The sequence below is a fragment of the Drosophila gunungcola genome, unplaced genomic scaffold (assembly GCF_025200985.1).
Source record: "Drosophila gunungcola strain Sukarami unplaced genomic scaffold, Dgunungcola_SK_2 000001F, whole genome shotgun sequence".
Taxonomy (NCBI): domain Eukaryota; kingdom Metazoa; phylum Arthropoda; class Insecta; order Diptera; family Drosophilidae; genus Drosophila; species Drosophila gunungcola.
In genome coordinates, this window is record NW_026453197.1 from 1,038,543 (window position 1) to 1,055,465 (window position 16,923).

General features: G+C 37.7%; 4 protein-coding genes across 4 annotated transcripts; 3 read left to right on the forward strand and 1 right to left on the reverse strand.

The window, feature by feature from the left end:
- The first annotated feature begins 4 nt into the window (after positions 1-4).
- Positions 5-1,377, forward strand: LOC128261726 (uncharacterized). Its single transcript, XM_052995555.1, has one exon. It carries the CDS (start codon positions 35-37, stop codon positions 1,307-1,309), a length of 1,275 nt encoding a protein of 424 aa, XP_052851515.1. The 5' UTR covers positions 5-34; the 3' UTR covers positions 1,310-1,377.
- A 394-nt stretch (positions 1,378-1,771) lies between these two features.
- Positions 1,772-7,990, forward strand: LOC128261733 (uncharacterized). Its single transcript, XM_052995567.1, has 3 exons — positions 1,772-1,946; positions 7,094-7,322; positions 7,791-7,990. Coding segments are annotated over exons 1-3 (324 nt in total). The 5' UTR covers positions 1,772-1,944; the 3' UTR covers positions 7,884-7,990.
- A 125-nt stretch (positions 7,991-8,115) lies between these two features.
- On the reverse strand, positions 8,116-16,627 carry LOC128261717 (WD repeat-containing protein 75). The gene is made up of 7 exons (XM_052995546.1): positions 16,379-16,627; positions 15,932-16,318; positions 14,870-15,524; positions 14,627-14,805; positions 13,396-14,573; positions 12,955-13,325; positions 8,116-8,598 (listed from the first exon to the last, which is right to left on the reverse strand). Exons 1-7 carry the CDS (start codon positions 16,468-16,470, stop codon positions 8,230-8,232), a joined length of 3,231 nt encoding a protein of 1,076 aa, XP_052851506.1. The 5' UTR covers positions 16,471-16,627; the 3' UTR covers positions 8,116-8,229.
- Positions 10,492-12,768, forward strand: LOC128261734 (uncharacterized). The gene is made up of 2 exons (XM_052995568.1): positions 10,492-10,880; positions 12,393-12,768. Exons 1-2 carry the CDS (start codon positions 10,791-10,793, stop codon positions 12,534-12,536), a joined length of 234 nt encoding a protein of 77 aa, XP_052851528.1. The 5' UTR covers positions 10,492-10,790; the 3' UTR covers positions 12,537-12,768.
- Positions 16,628-16,923: the final 296 nt, after the last annotated feature.

Genomic DNA, 16,923 nt, shown 5'->3' on the forward strand with positions numbered 1-16,923 from the left:
GGCATACTGAAAACTCCAAACAGTTGACTTCGAGATGGCTACCGCACTAGAACTGAGTCCCACCGAAATTCGCGGCATGTGCCAGCAATATTTGCATCAGGATGTTTCCAATTCTGATTCTGGATTTGATATAGTCAGTTATCAATTAAGACCCACATCGGATGCACCGTCTGGATACTTGGGTAGTCACTTTTACCTGCAGGTCACTCTTCGGCTCCACAATCCCGAGGAAATCAAGCAACTCACCTTCTTCTCGAAGTCGGCTCCCGAGGGAAACGCCTCGCGGATGGAGTATCTGGAGAATTTCGGTGTTTTCCAGAAGGAAATCGTTGTCTACCAGAACGTACTTCCAGATTTGCACAAAGCGTGCGCCGAAGTGGCGCCCAAGTGCTATTATGCGGATAAGAATCTGCTGGTCCTCGAGAATCTGGCCGATCAGGGATATCGCATGGGTGCCGGTCGTGATGGTTTGTTGTCCTACGAACAGCTCCATTGTTGCCTGAAAACCTTGGCTGCCATGCATGCTGGTTCCATTATTCAGGAGCATCGAACGGGCAAAAAACTAACCGAATTGCAGCCAAAATCGGTGGTGGAGAATGCCTATCCCTGCGATGTGACCGCAGATCATCTGAGAGTGGTGAACTTTCAAAATGCCTGCCAGGTGATCAAGGAGTTCATCAAACTGATACCCAAATATCAGTCACAGCTGGACTATATATTGGAGAACTTCACTGAAAGGATGTCCTACATTTTCGAGGCCGTCAAGACCTCTGACGTATATCAAAATACCATACTCCATGGCGATTTGTGGGCCAATAATATAATGTTTCAATATGGCAAATATGGGGAGAGTCCTCTGCAGTGTCGCCTTGTCGACTTCCAGTTGGCCAGATATGCCCCACCTGCCCTCGATGTACTGACCGTACTCACTATACCCACATCGAAGGCATTCAGGGATGCCCATCTTAGTGAACTTCTTTCGGAATATTACCGCTTTATGACTGAGTTCCTGAAGCGAGCTGATTTGGATATAGCTCGTTTTATGCCGGAGCAGAGTTTCTATAAATCCGTGGCGGAGTTCCGAAGTATTGGCTTAATTGAGAGCTGTTTGTTCTGCCATTTGGTGATTCTTCCATCTTCCTGCACCCAGAAATTGACCAGCTCTGCGGATGGTTTCAGTGATTTCTTTAGTCACAAACGCATCGAGATTTGCCTAGAGGCATTCAACACAGACGACTTGTACCGAAATCGCTTGGTGGACATGATCCAAGACTTTGTAGATAATTTTGTTTTAAAAGATAAGAAGTAATATATATCCCATTACAAATATTACTTTTTTTTTATTTTTTAAAAAAGGTTAGAGCCTGCTTTATAATTCTTTAAGAAAATGTATATAAAATCTAATTATTAAAATTACAATAAAATAAAAAATGTTAATACACATCTTTTACAAAAATGATAGCACCATCTATTCCTTCTGTTATATTCTTTATTGTATCTACTTTTACATATTTTAAACTACGCAATAGAAAGTTAATTATTACTGAATAAAATTTTGTGAAAGAAAAATAATTAATTCCAAAATTAATTAAAGGCGTAAATAATATAGCAGCGAATCCCTCAACCCCAGCTTTACTCAGCTTTTGTCGCATGCTTCGTTGAGTTTCCGTTTTCGTTTTCATTTTCGTTTAGCCTCTCTTTTTTTCAGTTTTGAAAACTTTCAAGTTGTGTCCAAAACCTGCCAACCGATCGGATCTTCGGCTTTGGCCAGTCTCTGTCTGTTGGTTAACTCAAACTTAAATTCAGTTGCCAATTTGCCGCGTTCAAATCAACAACTGTTAGCGGCTATTTAAACAATCTAAACAATCTTTTCGATCCTTAATAATAATATAGACTACAGTTATTTTTGCAAATACTTTAATCCAGTTTTAAAAGATCTACAAAATGTGAGTTTTATTCATTGTGTTTTAACAGATTTATACAAATTTTTGTGTAAACATTTTTGGGAAATAATAAAAGTTAAAAAGTGCCTGTTGAGCCTGTTAATAAGAAGACTCTTAACTAAAACTTCTTATCAAAATAATTAAAACAAATGATAATAAAAATAATATGTTATATATCTTAATATAAAATACAAATTTTAATAATGCTTATATGTGAAACATTTATATTATATGCCTGTTAAGTTAAATTCATAATTTTTTAATTTGTGCTAAAGAAAAAAAAATCATAGAACAGATTGTTTTGCATAATTTTTAGGAAAATCTTAAATCAAAACATTGCATAATCTTTAAGCATGAAAAAAGCAGCATAAATTACAAATTCGTTGCGGTTGGCACCCAAAGAGCCAAGAAAAAATGTGACAAAAACTTTTCGTACCACAACAAAAATTAAAAAGAAAAACCATAAACAACTTGACCTATCACAAGAGCAACAGCAACTACAACAATAGAGTAAAGTCGGCAACATTGACTGACGAGCATAAAATGTACAAAAAAAAGTCCAACGACGGGTGTACTCAACACATAATTAAGTTTAACGGTCACGTTTTTTTAACAAATGCCCAAAAATGTCCAAGAAAAAAGCGTTGCTAAAAACCAAACCGAATTCATGAAAACCAGCCACAATAAACCTTAAAAAAATAATAACAATAATGCAATGACCGAAAAAAAACTGTTACGATTGTCATGCCGTCCAGTATTTTCAATTAACCCCCATGAAGACCCAAAACAAATGCCAAATGCTTTGCCCACTTACGCCATTTGGCTAATAAATATGATCCACAATGACCGCATATCAATATTGACCACAAACGTTGAAAAGGGGCGTGGCAGTTGAGAGTGGGTGTGTTGGGGGCAAAAAGGGGAGTTACGTTTTAGTGGTACGTAGGTACGTGATGAAAAAAGCTGACATAGTTTTTTAGTGGCAAATGTTGTGAAATTTATAATTGGGCATTATTGAATACTAATATAATTTCAAGTGAATTTCACAATAAAATATATTACTGTAGTAAAACATCGAGGATAAAAGTTTTCCCCTAAAATATTAGTATTTCTTTTTTGTTTATAATAAAATTTTGGAATTTATAAGAATATTTACAGAACTAGCTTTTTGAGAAACTTTTTAAATATTTACATCTAAGAAAATTCTAAATAATTAACAGCATTAAAAATATTTTTTTTAAACACAATGGACCGTATATTTCAAAACAAACTCTTGCCCTTCTCAAAGTCTTAGTCAAAATAAAGCCATCATAACAATGGCTTAAAACAATTTGTATAGTCATATTGCAAAATGGTCTCCAACTATTACAAAGAATAACTTGTAGTACAAGAGTTTTAATTAAAACCTTCATGGGGAAATGAAATGTGCATAAAGCAGCGGAAACACCATCCTCAAAGACGGGACGGCAACCTTGAAACGGTTTAAAAAGTTCACACTTTCGAAAATTAACGATCACTTGCTTCACTTGCCGGCTTAACTTGTAATGAGCGTTAAGTGCGAACAGGGTTTTTATCATCTCTGTTATTTTTTTTCGGCTCCAGTTTTCGTGTCCAAGGTTCCTGTGACCTTTCACCCAATAACGGTAGCGATTCAACCTAATTTTCAGACCCAGTTTTTTGATCCCACTCAATCGAGAAAAATAAAAAAAATGTAACTGATGCGTGAGCATATTTCCTCATTGTATGCAAAATAGTATAAACAAATTTGTGGACGTCGTAGCATAACAATCATACACAATACGTCAATCTTTGTCAATTAAACACATGACCCAAATTGGGAATGCTGGAATGGAATGGAATGGAGCTTCGTACTATATGTTTATGCATATATATGTATATATATATATATATATGGCTGTAAAAAAGCGAAAACTGCAGCGACGCGACGTTGACGCCAATTGGATTCCATTGACCTAATCAGACCCAACAACAAGACTCGCGGTTGCAGATCGCAACTAAGTAGCCGTAGTAGTAGTAGTCGTCGTCCCAGCAACAATTGCCTGGCTTGGTATACAAAATAAGCATGAAAACCTGAAAATGCCAACACATTTTTGACTGGGAAGGCTGCGGTCTTTTCGCATGCGCAAAAGCGCCAGAATTGCATAAGGTGGCCGGTAAGACGGCTTGGATAGCAACCGAAGGCGAAATGCAGCCAACGAGTCATGGGACATCATTTGGGTGTGATCGCGGTGGTCTTGGGGATACCACTTAAAACACCCAAATGGGTGGGTCACTGAACTGAAAAACAAAGGTTGAAATCTATAAAGTCTTATAAGTGATAAGAAATCACATATCTCTTTTTATATAAATAATGCAAATGTCGATTTCCGAAGAATAATAAGTTCCAAGTTAAAAAAGGCCCTGCGGATACCCCTCCAAACCCCCAAAAAATTGAAAGATCTATGAAAGATATTACAACCGTTTTATTACTTAGCTTTCGATTCATAATGCACATACTTACATATAGATTACAAATGAATCAAAAATTGTTTTAAATGTCGTTATCCGATAATATAATAATGAATTCCAAATGAAATGTCAGTTTTAATTAATAATTGCTCAAATAAAATCTAAAATAAAGCTCACCAACGGACAACTTAAAAAAATAAAAAAAAGATCATACCAACATACCAGACAAACAAATCCATTTTAAGTTAAGTTTATATATTTTATAAATTGTTGTTGCAAATTCAACAGTTTTTATGAAGAAGTTATTTCGTTAAAACAATTTTTTTTTACAATTTTCTTATATTTAATATTTAAATTTACGGTCAGACTGTAAAGGCTTTATTGGTCCACTATGCAGTTCTATAATATTTATACCCTTGCAGAGGGTATTATAATTTCAGTCAGAAGTTTGCAACGCAGTGAAGGAGACGTTTCCGACCCTATAAAGTATATATATTCTTGATCAGCATCACTAGGAGAGTCGATCTAGCCATGTCCGTCTGTCCGTCTGTCCGTCTGTCCGTCTGTCCGTCCGTTTATATGCAAACTAGTCTCTCAGTTTTAAAGCTATCTGCATGAAACTTTCCCAAAAGTTGTCTTTCTATTGCAGGTAGTATATAAGTCGGAACGAGCCGGATCGGACGACTATAGCATATAGCTCCCATAGGAACAATCGGAAAAATAAATGAAAAAAAATTATAACTTTGCTGTTTTTTAATTTTTTGTTTAGTTCTTCGACATATAGTAATGGTAAAATATTTCCGATTTACGGTTTAAATTTCATCAAAATCGGACGACTATAGCATATAGCTCCCATAGGAACAATCGGAAAAATAAATGAAAAAAAATTATAACTTTGCTGTTTTTTAATTTTTTGTTTAGTTCTTCGAGATATAGTAATGGTTTAATATTTCAGAATTACGGTTTCAATTTCATCAAAATCGGACGACTATAGCATATAGCTCCCATAGGAACAATCGGAAAAATAAATGAAAAAAATTATAACTTTTCTGTTTTTTAATTTTTTGTTTAGTTCTTCGACATATAGCAATGTTTAATTATTTCAGAATTATGGTATAAATTTTATCAAAATCGGACGTCTATAGCATATAGCTCCCATAGAAATAATAAAAATATATAAAATAACTATCTAATAATTGAGCTGCAAATAATCATAGTTTCAATGTTTTTTTTTAGCACATACTCAAGTAAATCATAATTTAAATGTTTTCAAAAGTATTTAATTAATGCAATAGCTGCAAGGGTATATGAACTTCGGCTTGCCGAAGTTTGCTTTCCTTCTTGTTATAATTACAATTAATAGATTTTTGATATAATTGAGAAATATTTCAAAGACGACCTGGAAAACATACAACTTAATTATTGATCTATACTAGTAATGAAAGAAATTCTAGTGCTTTTCAAAACAAAAAATCATTTGCAAACTTTTTCCAAATGATTAATCAAAAAAGCTTGAAAACCTTAAGTAGTCTTTCTAAGGACTAGCATACAATTATAAAATGGTTATCCCGAGTTTAAAGTTGCATCATACAATTTCCCCACTCCTCTCTGACTGAATAAAATACTCATTATCCAGACCGGCTTTGGCGATCTTTTTGCCATATAAAATGCCATTAACCAACGGCAAGCCATGAGTTTGCAGGTTGACCGAAGGGCGGCAAGGCTGCCTCTGACTCGAAGCCAAACTGCGAAAGCGCAAGTGCTGCAAGTGCCGCAAGTGGCAATATCAAGTCCAAAACTTACATCACCGGCCAGAAACAAGCGGCTAGTGGTCGTCACTGCCGGTTATCCAATTAAAAGCAAAGATCAGGGATCTTTTTGCAGCCAAAGTGGGCCGCTCAAGCCAAGCAGCAGACGCATGACGCTGGAAAATATATATGCAGCATAGTTTTTCTGCCCGCAGCACGCGACATCTAGGAAATGGCAGTCACATGACAACCGAGTTTTGCCGCGGCAGACAAATAGAAACTCCCAGTACTCGAAGTCAGTGTTGCCGGGAAATATCCTAAACAAATATTCAATAGTAGAGCTTATAAACTGAAAAACCTTTAGAAGGTTTAACAAAATAAATTTGTAAGTAAAGAAAATGATTTTAAAGAGAATTTTAAAGATTTTACCGTAGATAAAAGCTTTAAAAATGTTTAATTTAAGAAAAAAATTTTTTTTTGTGGATGAATAGCTAACACCCAAAAAGTGAAATAATTTTCTGCATTAAATGACAACAATTTGAATTAATTTTATTTCATTGCTAGAATCTATTTCACATATGCTACATTTTAAATCACCTAATGTTCGTTTTGTGGAAGTTTGACTGTCAGATATTAAGCCAAATGGCCAGCACTGTCCTCCATGTGGAAGCCCAGTCAGCTGACTTGGCCAACAAGTTGTCCCGGGCTCCCGAGAGTGAAAAGCGGTCATTTAGGCGTGGACTGGATTGCGGAGATGGGGGATGGGGTATGGGGGATGCGTGTGTGTGCGTGACAGGCGGAAACTTGTAATATTATATGCACGCCACAATTATGTAATGATCATCATGATAATACACCGTAAGCCGAGCAAGTGGAATCTGTCAGTCAGCCGAACTCAACGAGGCGTGATCTTCTTCTCCTCTGTCATTCAAGGTGCCTCCTGCCCGGTCGTTTCATCTGGTCAGCGTTCATTGTGGCAATGGTGGTCCTAACCATAACAATCGAAGCCAGGCCCCAGAGGAATCTGCAGCACATTGCGGTGGTGGAGAACGCCGCCTGGGAGAAGACCCTCCCCCAGCAGTTCCAGAACCCCTTCTATAATACTCCCAGGGTGAGGGACGCCCTGGCCAGATCCAGTTGGTTTGGACCCGGCGAGGAGGTGGTGAGTTCCATAACAGTATCAACACATAGTGTAAAAAGTTAGCTTACACAAAAATTAAGAAAACATATACAAAGTCAACCACCTAATAGAAAGCGCAACTATAGAAATATACTTATATACCATAAAATCATTAAGAAAAAAAACATCGATACAAAAAAAGTATTAAATCAAAGTATTTCATATTCAAATTAAATATTTCTCAATTTGATTTTCATCCATTGTGATTTTTAGTTATTATATATAATAATATATATTAAATTGATTTTTAAGGTTTATTTTAGGAACCGACTTTAGTATCTGAAATATTTAATTTAAATTTAAAACATATTAAACTCAAATTAAAAGCATTTATGACAATATTTTAAATTAAAACATAATTAATTTAATATGCATTTAATTCAAAATGAAATTTGTCTTTGAAGATTTCTCTTTTTAAATATCGCTTAATATATTAAAATTTTCGTCTAGGTTTTAGATCGCCAAGCTGAGAAAATCCCACGCATGGAAATCTACAATGTGCTGTCCCATGCCGGTTTGATACCACGCCGGCGATTCTTTTAAATTAATAAATATTTTACTATCATTTGCCTACTGTAAACATTATAAAAATAAAAGTCAGTCATTAGTATAGGAACCAAACTAGAACTATGATTTTATAAATTCCATGTGTTGGTAAGTAAGAGGGAAAATAAAAAAATGTATAAGTGAGTTTTTTAAGTTGCTTTAAAATTAAAATTATAAAATGTGTTTTCCCCTCCTAAAAAATGTAATTATTTTATTTTTGTAGTTTCCTTTTAACTATCAAAAAAACCTTTTTATTGCATTATGACTTTTATTTTCTCTGTCTTATACAAAAATAGAAGAATTAATCAAACTTTTTAAGAACAACTAATAGGTTTTATTACATTTATAACTTTAGTTTGGTTCTCAGCGACGTGATGGTTTTTAATCGATGATCCAACGTCTGCTGGTCAAGTTCCCCTTCGGGAAGCAGATCCTCCAGCTTTTCATTCTGCTCCAGGAGCGTTTTCCGGGTGTCCAGTGTGCTTCCCGTCGCCTCGCCTTCCTCCGCCAGCTCTTCATTCTCCAGCACATCATCACTGTGCCCGTGCAACAGTCCATTGCCATTGACGGAGCCTCCGTTGGTCAGTGGGGCATCTTCTCCAGATTTCGATAAATGCCTCAAGGTTGAGTCTGCCGGTGTCACTAGAGATTTGACGAATTCGCTACAAATCAGGCTCATGGCGGGCATCGTGTGGGCGGAAAGATTGACAAACTGTAATACACATATTAAACATTAATTGGCATTGACCTTGCTGAAGTTCAAAAACTGTGTTAGAAGAGTCAGAGATGGCCGAATTTATTTGGGTTTAAAGATAGCCAGATTCAAACAATATAAGATATTTTTTTTTAATGGAGTGTTTAGTTGCCAATGTATCAAGGTTAAATACTTAAATAATTCTATAGTGCATATAATTAAAGTGCATTAAAGTTTAACAAACCATATATAAAAGTTCAATAAAATTTTAAACCGGTTTAAGCGCTGAAGCGAAAATTTTACCTTTACTTCTTCATTTAGGAACGAAACAAAAGAAAGTTACAATAAATTTTAAGATATGAAATAGCTTTTCCATTTTTTTTTTATGGTTCAACAAATTTTTAATTAAAAAACATAAGCCTAGCTTTAAAAAAGCTAAAACCCCAACACTATTTAGAGGCGTCTGTAGTTGATATTATTTGAATTTTTTTGGGTGTCGAGATTGTGGTTCAAGTTCAGCGCTGGACAATGATAATCACATTATTATTTTTCGGTTTTCTGTTTTGTCATTGCTGAGCGTCTTTTAAATGCGCCGAGTGCCGTGTGACTATTAACCTTCGCGCATGCGCTTGCCGCCTGTGGATATTGTTGATCCATTTTTATGCATACTAAACGAAATTGGCAAAAACAATCCAAGTGCAAACATGTCTGTCAATTCGTTAAGTGGTTAGTTGCAAAATATTATTGTTTTTCCCAGGAAAAGACACTCACAGATGACTCAAACTGATTCACTAGCGAGTAGACTGTACTGAGAATTGAGTTCATTTTCAGCAACCGACTAAAACTAGTACACATAAATCCTTAAAGAATACGATAATTGGCGAAAGTAATTACGCCAAATACCAAATTGCACGTAGCAACAGAGTCGGGAAAATTTACAACGTCAAACAAAGCGATCTTAATTATTGGCCGAACATAATCGAATATTATCGGGAAAAACTAAAGTGTCACAAGCACGCAATGAAAATTGCTTGCTACACGCATAAACAATAAATTCAGGGGACAATGGCTTAAGGGAGACATGAGGGGTGAGTTCAATTCTGGGCACAGTGGTGTTAATAAGCAGTAACTTGACAAAAAAGCTTTTAGTGGTTAAATAGAAATTTTGTCTTATTTCAAAATGATCGGATACAATAATGTTGTTAAATTTTGTTTCTACTTTTTTAATATAAATATATAAAAACATTTTAAGTTATAACAAAAAATTAATTTAAAATGCTAACAAGAATGGTTAGATGTATAGAAAATATATATAATTTTTTTTGTTCTTTAGTTTCCTGTAATAGTGAATACATTTCCTTACAATCAATTTTTTTTTTAAATAATATTTATAATATAATAATATTTATATAATATTTGTAATTTTGAAAGCTGAGATTCGAAAAATGGATTTAGTTTTTTTTTTATTTCTTCAGAAACGGTTTAATATAATTTACTACTTTGATGATCTTAAAGTTACAGAATCATTTTTTATTTCTCCAAAAATTTCTATTTCCACTTTTGTCTTTGGGTTGGGTTGTGTTTTTAAAGGGTCCTAAATAAGGGATAACTCATTGAATTTCGATAGCCCAAAACCAAAATTTTTTAAATGAGATATAAAGAATTAAACCCTTCAAATAAGGAAACTTCGGGTTCTGTTAGGATTTATAGCACCCAACCCCACTGTGCAGCGGTGCGCTTGCACCAGCCCCAGTTGTCCGTTCACAATGGGCATTGGCAAGTGCACAAGTCATCGGAGCAAAGAGCAGAAAAGAGCGAGCTCAACCCACAATCATAACAAAACGAAGCCGAAGCCAGTGCCGAAGTGGAATTCCGGAGCCGAAGTCCGGAGCTGCGAGTATAAATTGACGAGAGTCGCGGCGACTGCTCAACACTTTACCGTTGAGTTCCGCAGCAACAACCGTTAGCCGGAAAGAAGAGAGCCGGAAGCGCGTGCCGCTAAAGTTTACGGAAATAAAGGCGGACAAAAGTTCATCCTCTCCTGCAACTGACAAAAAGTGCCAAAATCCAGATTAAACGATTTACGAGCGGATTAAACAAAAAAGAAAACAATCAGCATTTGGAACGGTGCAGAGTGCAGTGCAGAGGCGTATAATTCCAAATCGTCACCTTCTCCTCCTCCTCCTCACCCGGATACGGAAAATTGGAAAATGTGGCCCAACTTTGTTGCCGTCATTTCCATGCTATGCCTTGCATTCTTTGCTTGGGCAAATGCTGGACCTGTGCCAATTGTGAATGAGGTGAGTAGATGGCAGGGGGCAATGAGGCATCTGGCATGTGGCATGTGCCGTGTGTCAAGCGAAAAAGGAGTACAGCAGGGGGCACGAATTTGGGGCAATGACTTCACTCGCATTCCAAATTTAAATGGCTGCCCCAGCTGCAATATGCAGGAAGTGCAAACTCGCTAATTAAAAGTGGGCGTTAAGAATCGCGAGAAAAACAAAGTGCACTCTTAATTAAAAGATTGCTTTTGAATTAAAAACAACGGGGGAAGAAAACCCATCAAAGTTTTATATAGGAAGAACACATAACATCTACCACCCGTTTTCAAAACAAGGGAACATTTTTAAAAAAAATAAGATATAACCTTATCCCATTTATTCAATTTTAAAAACTAGTTCATCCAAATTGTATATTTTAGGATTTAGAACACTTGGGTTAAATAGGTTCTGATGTTTATTCAAATCTATCAATTTTATTCTTTTTAAGATTTAGAAAATTGAATTCTCCTTCAAAAGGTATGCAAATATATAGGAATAAGAATTTTCCAGAAACAAATTAAGCATCAATATTAAAATATTAGTGCCTAAGATACTTATACAAAATACTGATCCTAGCAAAGTTAAAGCATAAAAATAGAGCCAGTCATTTTAAAACAACAATAACCCCAACTACGGTTTACCATTTAGTCTGGAAAGTAAAAAACTTTTTTTGTCGCGCAAGTTTGCGGCGTGTGTTATTAATCTTTTCAACTAAATATAGATGGGAAGCAAATGTTTCATTTCCAAGATCACGGAGATTTCCTATAGGCGACAGCCGTTTATATAATATTCCATATGGTTCCTATCCCTTATCAACTTGACCCTTGATAGAATAAACAAAGTAATTAATTAATTGTAAAAATAACAACTGATTACTGGAATTATCTTTGGAAAGGAATACCCCCAAATTGGCGGAGTCAAGTTCAGCTGATTGCCAAGCCGTACATTATAATATATTTTCGGCTTCTCATCGTTTAGCATGTGTAAGGTATCATGTGATAATACATATCCAACTCGATTAATTTTTGTTCCGAGCAGACCTATCCCAAAATCCCTAATGCGGATTGTTCAGTTGCTAGGCTGCTATAACTCACATGATTTACATAAATCCTAAGCGAAGGCACAATTGAATAGCGGGTCCAAAAATAAAACCCACTTCGAGAAAACAGCGTTATAAATCTCAATGGAAATTATTCAAATTGAGTTGAACGCCAGTTGGGCGCAGGCAGAAAACACAAAAGAACAGCACAACTAAAAAACAAAAGGGACAAAAAAGATAGTGTCGACTCAGGCCAAAGTAAAGCGACGTCAGAGTCTTTAAAAAAATACATCCTGAACTCTAAACTCATTTTGTAGACCATATAGAAATATATTGCACAGAATATTTATAAGTTTACATCTGAAACGATTTATTTTGTATTATTAGGTGGCAATTTATTTAAATGGTGTTTTGACTCCTGTAATTAATCCCCATTATAATCAAATTTTCAGCACCAACAACTGATGCCCAAAGTCCCTCAATGGCATTGTCTGCGCTACTTCAAGCACGATGTCTTGATGATGCGACGTTGTCGCCATTTGCGAGTCCCTACGGCGCCGCGTTTGGGCGATGTCCTTAAGCGAAAGAAGAAATAGTATTCGGCCCACAGACAATCATCGTCAATACTCAAAACGACTGAGCAACAAGATAAATTACAAACATTTTTAAAGGATTTCTAAACCAGACCAAAGCTAAATCAAATATATAATACCATTTATCATAGAATTTCTAACCTAATATTAAGTCTAACCAATTGTACTTCATAGATTTGTAAGAATTCAATAAAACAAGTTTTATAAACGAAATTTCTCATTTCCAAATCCTGAAGCATTTGTGTTTGAATTTGTTAAATTCATTGGGAATAATAATCGATACAAATGAATTGATGCTGTGAATGAATAATGTTTAAATAGTAAGTTAAACGAAGTCTAATGCTAACTTAGAGATTATTATTTAAGGGTACAGGAATGACAGAATGCAAAATTGTTAATAAGTGGTAAAAATTAGACTCACCGCATTGACAGCACTGTGTTCTCCTCGTCCCACGATTAGAGGGCCGCTCCTCTCCAAGGATTCAGTGGAAGCCTGCTGCTGCTTGGTCACATGAATGCCGAATGTCGCGTGCTTCAGCAGATTTTCCGTGGCAGCAGACTGAGCAAAACTGATCGGCGCTGGCGCATCATCCGATGGACTCTGACCCGGTGGCGCCAAGTATGCAATCTCCTGCGAGTGGGTGAGCATCAGCAGCGTGGACTGCGCCTGCCAGTCCACGTTGATGGAGCTCTGCTTGGGCTGTCTCCTCGGCAACCAGGCCAAACCATACGTTTTGGGCAGATTACTGCGCTGATAAAGGGGCAGCGGAACATTCGGTTGGAACACGTGCACTAAAGGATGCAACAATAATGCAAATTAATAATCGGGTCAATGGTTAATTGATATTCCAAATAGACTCACATTCATCATTTTTCGTAATGACAGCCATTAGGTTGGTGAGCGGATCAAAGGCCAGCTGACGAACGGATAGTTTCAGGCCCGCCTGCAGTCGCAGCGTCAATAGGTTCCAGATGAGAACCCTTGATTCGGTGCACACTGCCACCAGATGAGCCTGATCCCCGGCTCCAAATTGCACTTGTGAAATTTGCGCCAATCCCTGCAACGGAGCTGCCTTTGCGGGAATTCTCTTTACTTTTGGCGTGCCTTTGCTGCTCTCATCCAGCTTGGATTTATTTTTAGCATCCTCCTTACGCGGTTTACTGCTCTCATCGATCTTGAGGACGCTGAACAGGTTCATCACATCCTGCGGCACCAGGTCCTCGAAGTTCTGCCGCCGCCTAGTCAAATGACTTAGTCGCTGTTTGGCTTTGTAACGATGTCGCGTGTGCAGACGATGCAGTCGGGCGTCCAGTTTGCGTAGCCTCAACCTCGTAGCTTGGGGAATCAGCGCCCTTTGCTGAAGATGCTCCATCAAACGATTCCGATGGGCATGCGAGACGGAACATTCGACCCCAAAGCGTCGTAGCAGTTGCAATTTCTGATGCAAGCCCAGTTCGGGCATTTTCATTATGTACCTAAACACCGACTCCTTGCTGCCATTTTCCGGCTGATTCATGAGCGTTGCTTTGGCAGGAGGACCCACTATTAAGTCCTTGGCCTGATTAACCAACTTCTCGTCGTTGCTATTCAGCAGGGTCTTTAACAAAGCCCACAATTGCTGCCTTTGCTGTGTAAGTTCTTTCCTAGCTCCATTCAATGGGTTCTGGGCCAATCTCAACTGAGCTTTGGATATTACACCATCTAGGCCGGGTGGACAGCTCAGTGTTTGAAGGGGCAGGCGCGGATTCCTCGCATCGTAAAGTGCCAAAATGTTGCCGTAACCCACGGCCAACAGAGAGCCATCCTGTGAGAAGCACAGGGAGCCAATGGGCAGATTTCGATAGCTTGTTTGCGCCAGACAACACCACATTGATCCACGCTTGTAGATGTTTTCGGAGTCTGTGAGGCCCCAGACCTTTATAACGTTATCCTCGCCAGCTGTGGCACAGCGTAGATTGTCCACCTGGAACTGATTGGAGAAGATAATGTCCTTAAAACCATGCTCGTGAGGCAGATCTATCTCCGTGTTTAGAATGTAACTGTGGGAATGTATAAATGTTATTCAGAAATATTATACTGCTTTCAAACTTACCTCTGCAACTTTTCGTTGTAGTGCCAGAATTTGAGACGCACTTCGGCAAAACTCTCCATATCATTGTACACCTCTCCAGTGGCCATCCAATTGATATTAAAGGCAGCTCGTGTTATACGCGTATTGTAGATAATATGGTTTTCCTCCTCACTACGAAAATTAGTGTCCACCACTCGTAGCTACAAGGGAATTCAAATTTCAATTTAAAATACAGGTAAATCCAGCAATTCCATAACAACTCACATTATACAGCATACTCTTGGTGTAGGCCGAATAGAACTGCAAGTGTCCAGATCTGCCATTCAGCACTAGTGTATTGGTTCTTGGATTCAGGCGCAAGCCCAAGGGGAACTTGCCCAAGCCCGTCTTATTCTTGGTCTCGTATGTAAAATGCTGGACAGTGGATTTTATTTGGCAACTGCTGCCAGTTATCAGCTGAATTGCATTATCCTCCGTGCACACCAATACAGTCTCATTGTCATTGCTGACCACAATGTGTCGTATTACATTGGACATTCTGGGCAAGTACGTGCGATTTTCGGGCGTGGTTATAGACCATTTCACCAGGACGGTCTCATGTCCGCCGCTATAGATGCTTGCCCCTGAGGGCGAAAAGGCCAGACTGGTCACCTCCAAGGAATGCCAATGGAACAGCGTGCTGGTCATCGTTTTCTTTTGCTCAAAATCCCGCCAAACGAAAATCTTGCCATTGGAATCACCGATGGCTGCCACCTTTTCGCAGGGACTCATCCGTACACAGGTGACGGTTTGCTTATGAGCGCTCTTGTAGCGACAGAATTTCCACGTAACATAATTCACAAAATAGATGTAGAAGCCCTGAGCCAGGACTATGTACTTGAACTCACCCTTTCCCACGTCCACCAGGGGAGTACGAACTCTGTTGAAATTAAAAATACATTAGCTATGGATTTTTAAACTTAAAAAGCGGTTTTAAATTATTTTAACTATTTATTTAAACTCAATGTTTAACTATACCCTTCAATTTTTTAGGGTAAGCAATTCAGCAACAGGTATTTAAAATATAAAAACTACGCTACAAAAACTTTAACATATTAAACCATTTAACATTATTAAAAATTCTGTATTCTCATTCTACAAATAAATTTAAGGACATTTTCTAAAAACACAATTAAAGTTGTATAATAACAAATTGAGCAGTAATTATGTTTAGAAATTTGTTGAAATAATATTTGAAATGGAAGTTTCCACATTTAAGAATGTAATAATTCTTCGTATCTTGAGATGAGATGGTTTTGGAAAGGGATATCTGAGATGGTTACTCACTTTAGCTTGAGGCCGCAGTTGACGTCAATCTTTTCACCCGTACACGTGTTAACCACAAACCAGTTGACCTGGTCGCCACTTTTCCTCTTTGTGGTCACAAAGGCGCAGGCTGTGTCGCCACCTTTATAGAGGTTCATCAGGTGGCAGGTTAAGACAGTGGTGTCGCCAGAACCCAGCTTTAAGGCTACAGTTTTCTTGAGCACTCCCGCCCGCCAATTCCAGCGGACCAGCTCCCCCGTGCTTGTACAACCGATCAAGAGTTCCGGTTGCTTGAGGTCCAGTTCCAAGCTGATCAATGGCGCCGTGGCATCGTCCAGAATTCGGGTAAGTTCACCGGTACTTGTTGCATACACCTGGACATTTGTCAGACATCGCACGAACATGAATCTGGCGGATAGGAATCGCGGTTAACCATATAGTTCTACATAGTATTAGAGGTGCACTAACCTTCCATCGGGCGAGAAGACGGGCGCATGTTCCACGATGTTGCCGCCTGCCAGAATCTGCAGCTCCAATCGGTCCTCGTCGTCGAAATACATGACTGTCCTGTCGTGGAATCGGTGCTCTGGTAATCCTCAGTGCTGCGGCACTGCCTGCAGAAGTAGCTTTTGCTCAATTTTCGCGTCTTAAACCAATTTTTGTGGGCTATTTTCGCAGTAAATCTCAATCACATCAATGCACGTGTAGGTCAGTGTGACCGGCTGTTGGGCGCCAAAATATGCTGAATGAAAAATACTGAAATATACCAATTAGAGATTATGGTCACTTTTGAGATTTATTTTTAAAATGTAACGTTACGTGTAACGTGATAAGTTGAAGAATATATTAGCTTATTCCATTTTATTAAATATATATGTTTTACTAAAAACTTAATTGATATTTTAATATACCAGGTATATAATAGTAAAATAGTCGTACATAAATGCGTAAGTTTTTAAGACAAACATTTTTTATAACAAGAAAATCTATTTTTATTTTACTACCTCAATGTA

Coding starts and splice junctions, on each gene's coding strand:
- LOC128261734 (XM_052995568.1), top strand. CDS start 10,791: ATGTGGCCCAACTTTGTTGCCGTCATTTCCATGCTATGCCTTGCATTC. Junction 10,881..12,392: donor CTGTGCCAATTGTGAATGAG/GTGAGTAGATGG, acceptor TCAAATTTTCAG/CACCAACAACTGATGCCCAA.
- LOC128261733 (XM_052995567.1), top strand. Junction 7,323..7,790: donor TTGGACCCGGCGAGGAGGTG/GTGAGTTCCATA, acceptor ATTTTCGTCTAG/GTTTTAGATCGCCAAGCTGA.
- LOC128261717 (XM_052995546.1), bottom strand. CDS start 16,470: ATGTATTTCGACGACGAGGACCGATTGGAGCTGCAGATTCTGGCAGGC. Junction 15,525..15,931: donor AACTGCGGCCTCAAGCTAAA/GTGAGTAACCAT, acceptor TAATTTCAACAG/AGTTCGTACTCCCCTGGTGG. Junction 8,599..12,954: donor AACACAGTGCTGTCAATGCG/GTGAGTCTAATT, acceptor TGTGTATTACAG/TTTGTCAATCTTTCCGCCCA.
- LOC128261726 (XM_052995555.1), top strand. CDS start 35: ATGGCTACCGCACTAGAACTGAGTCCCACCGAAATTCGCGGCATGTGC.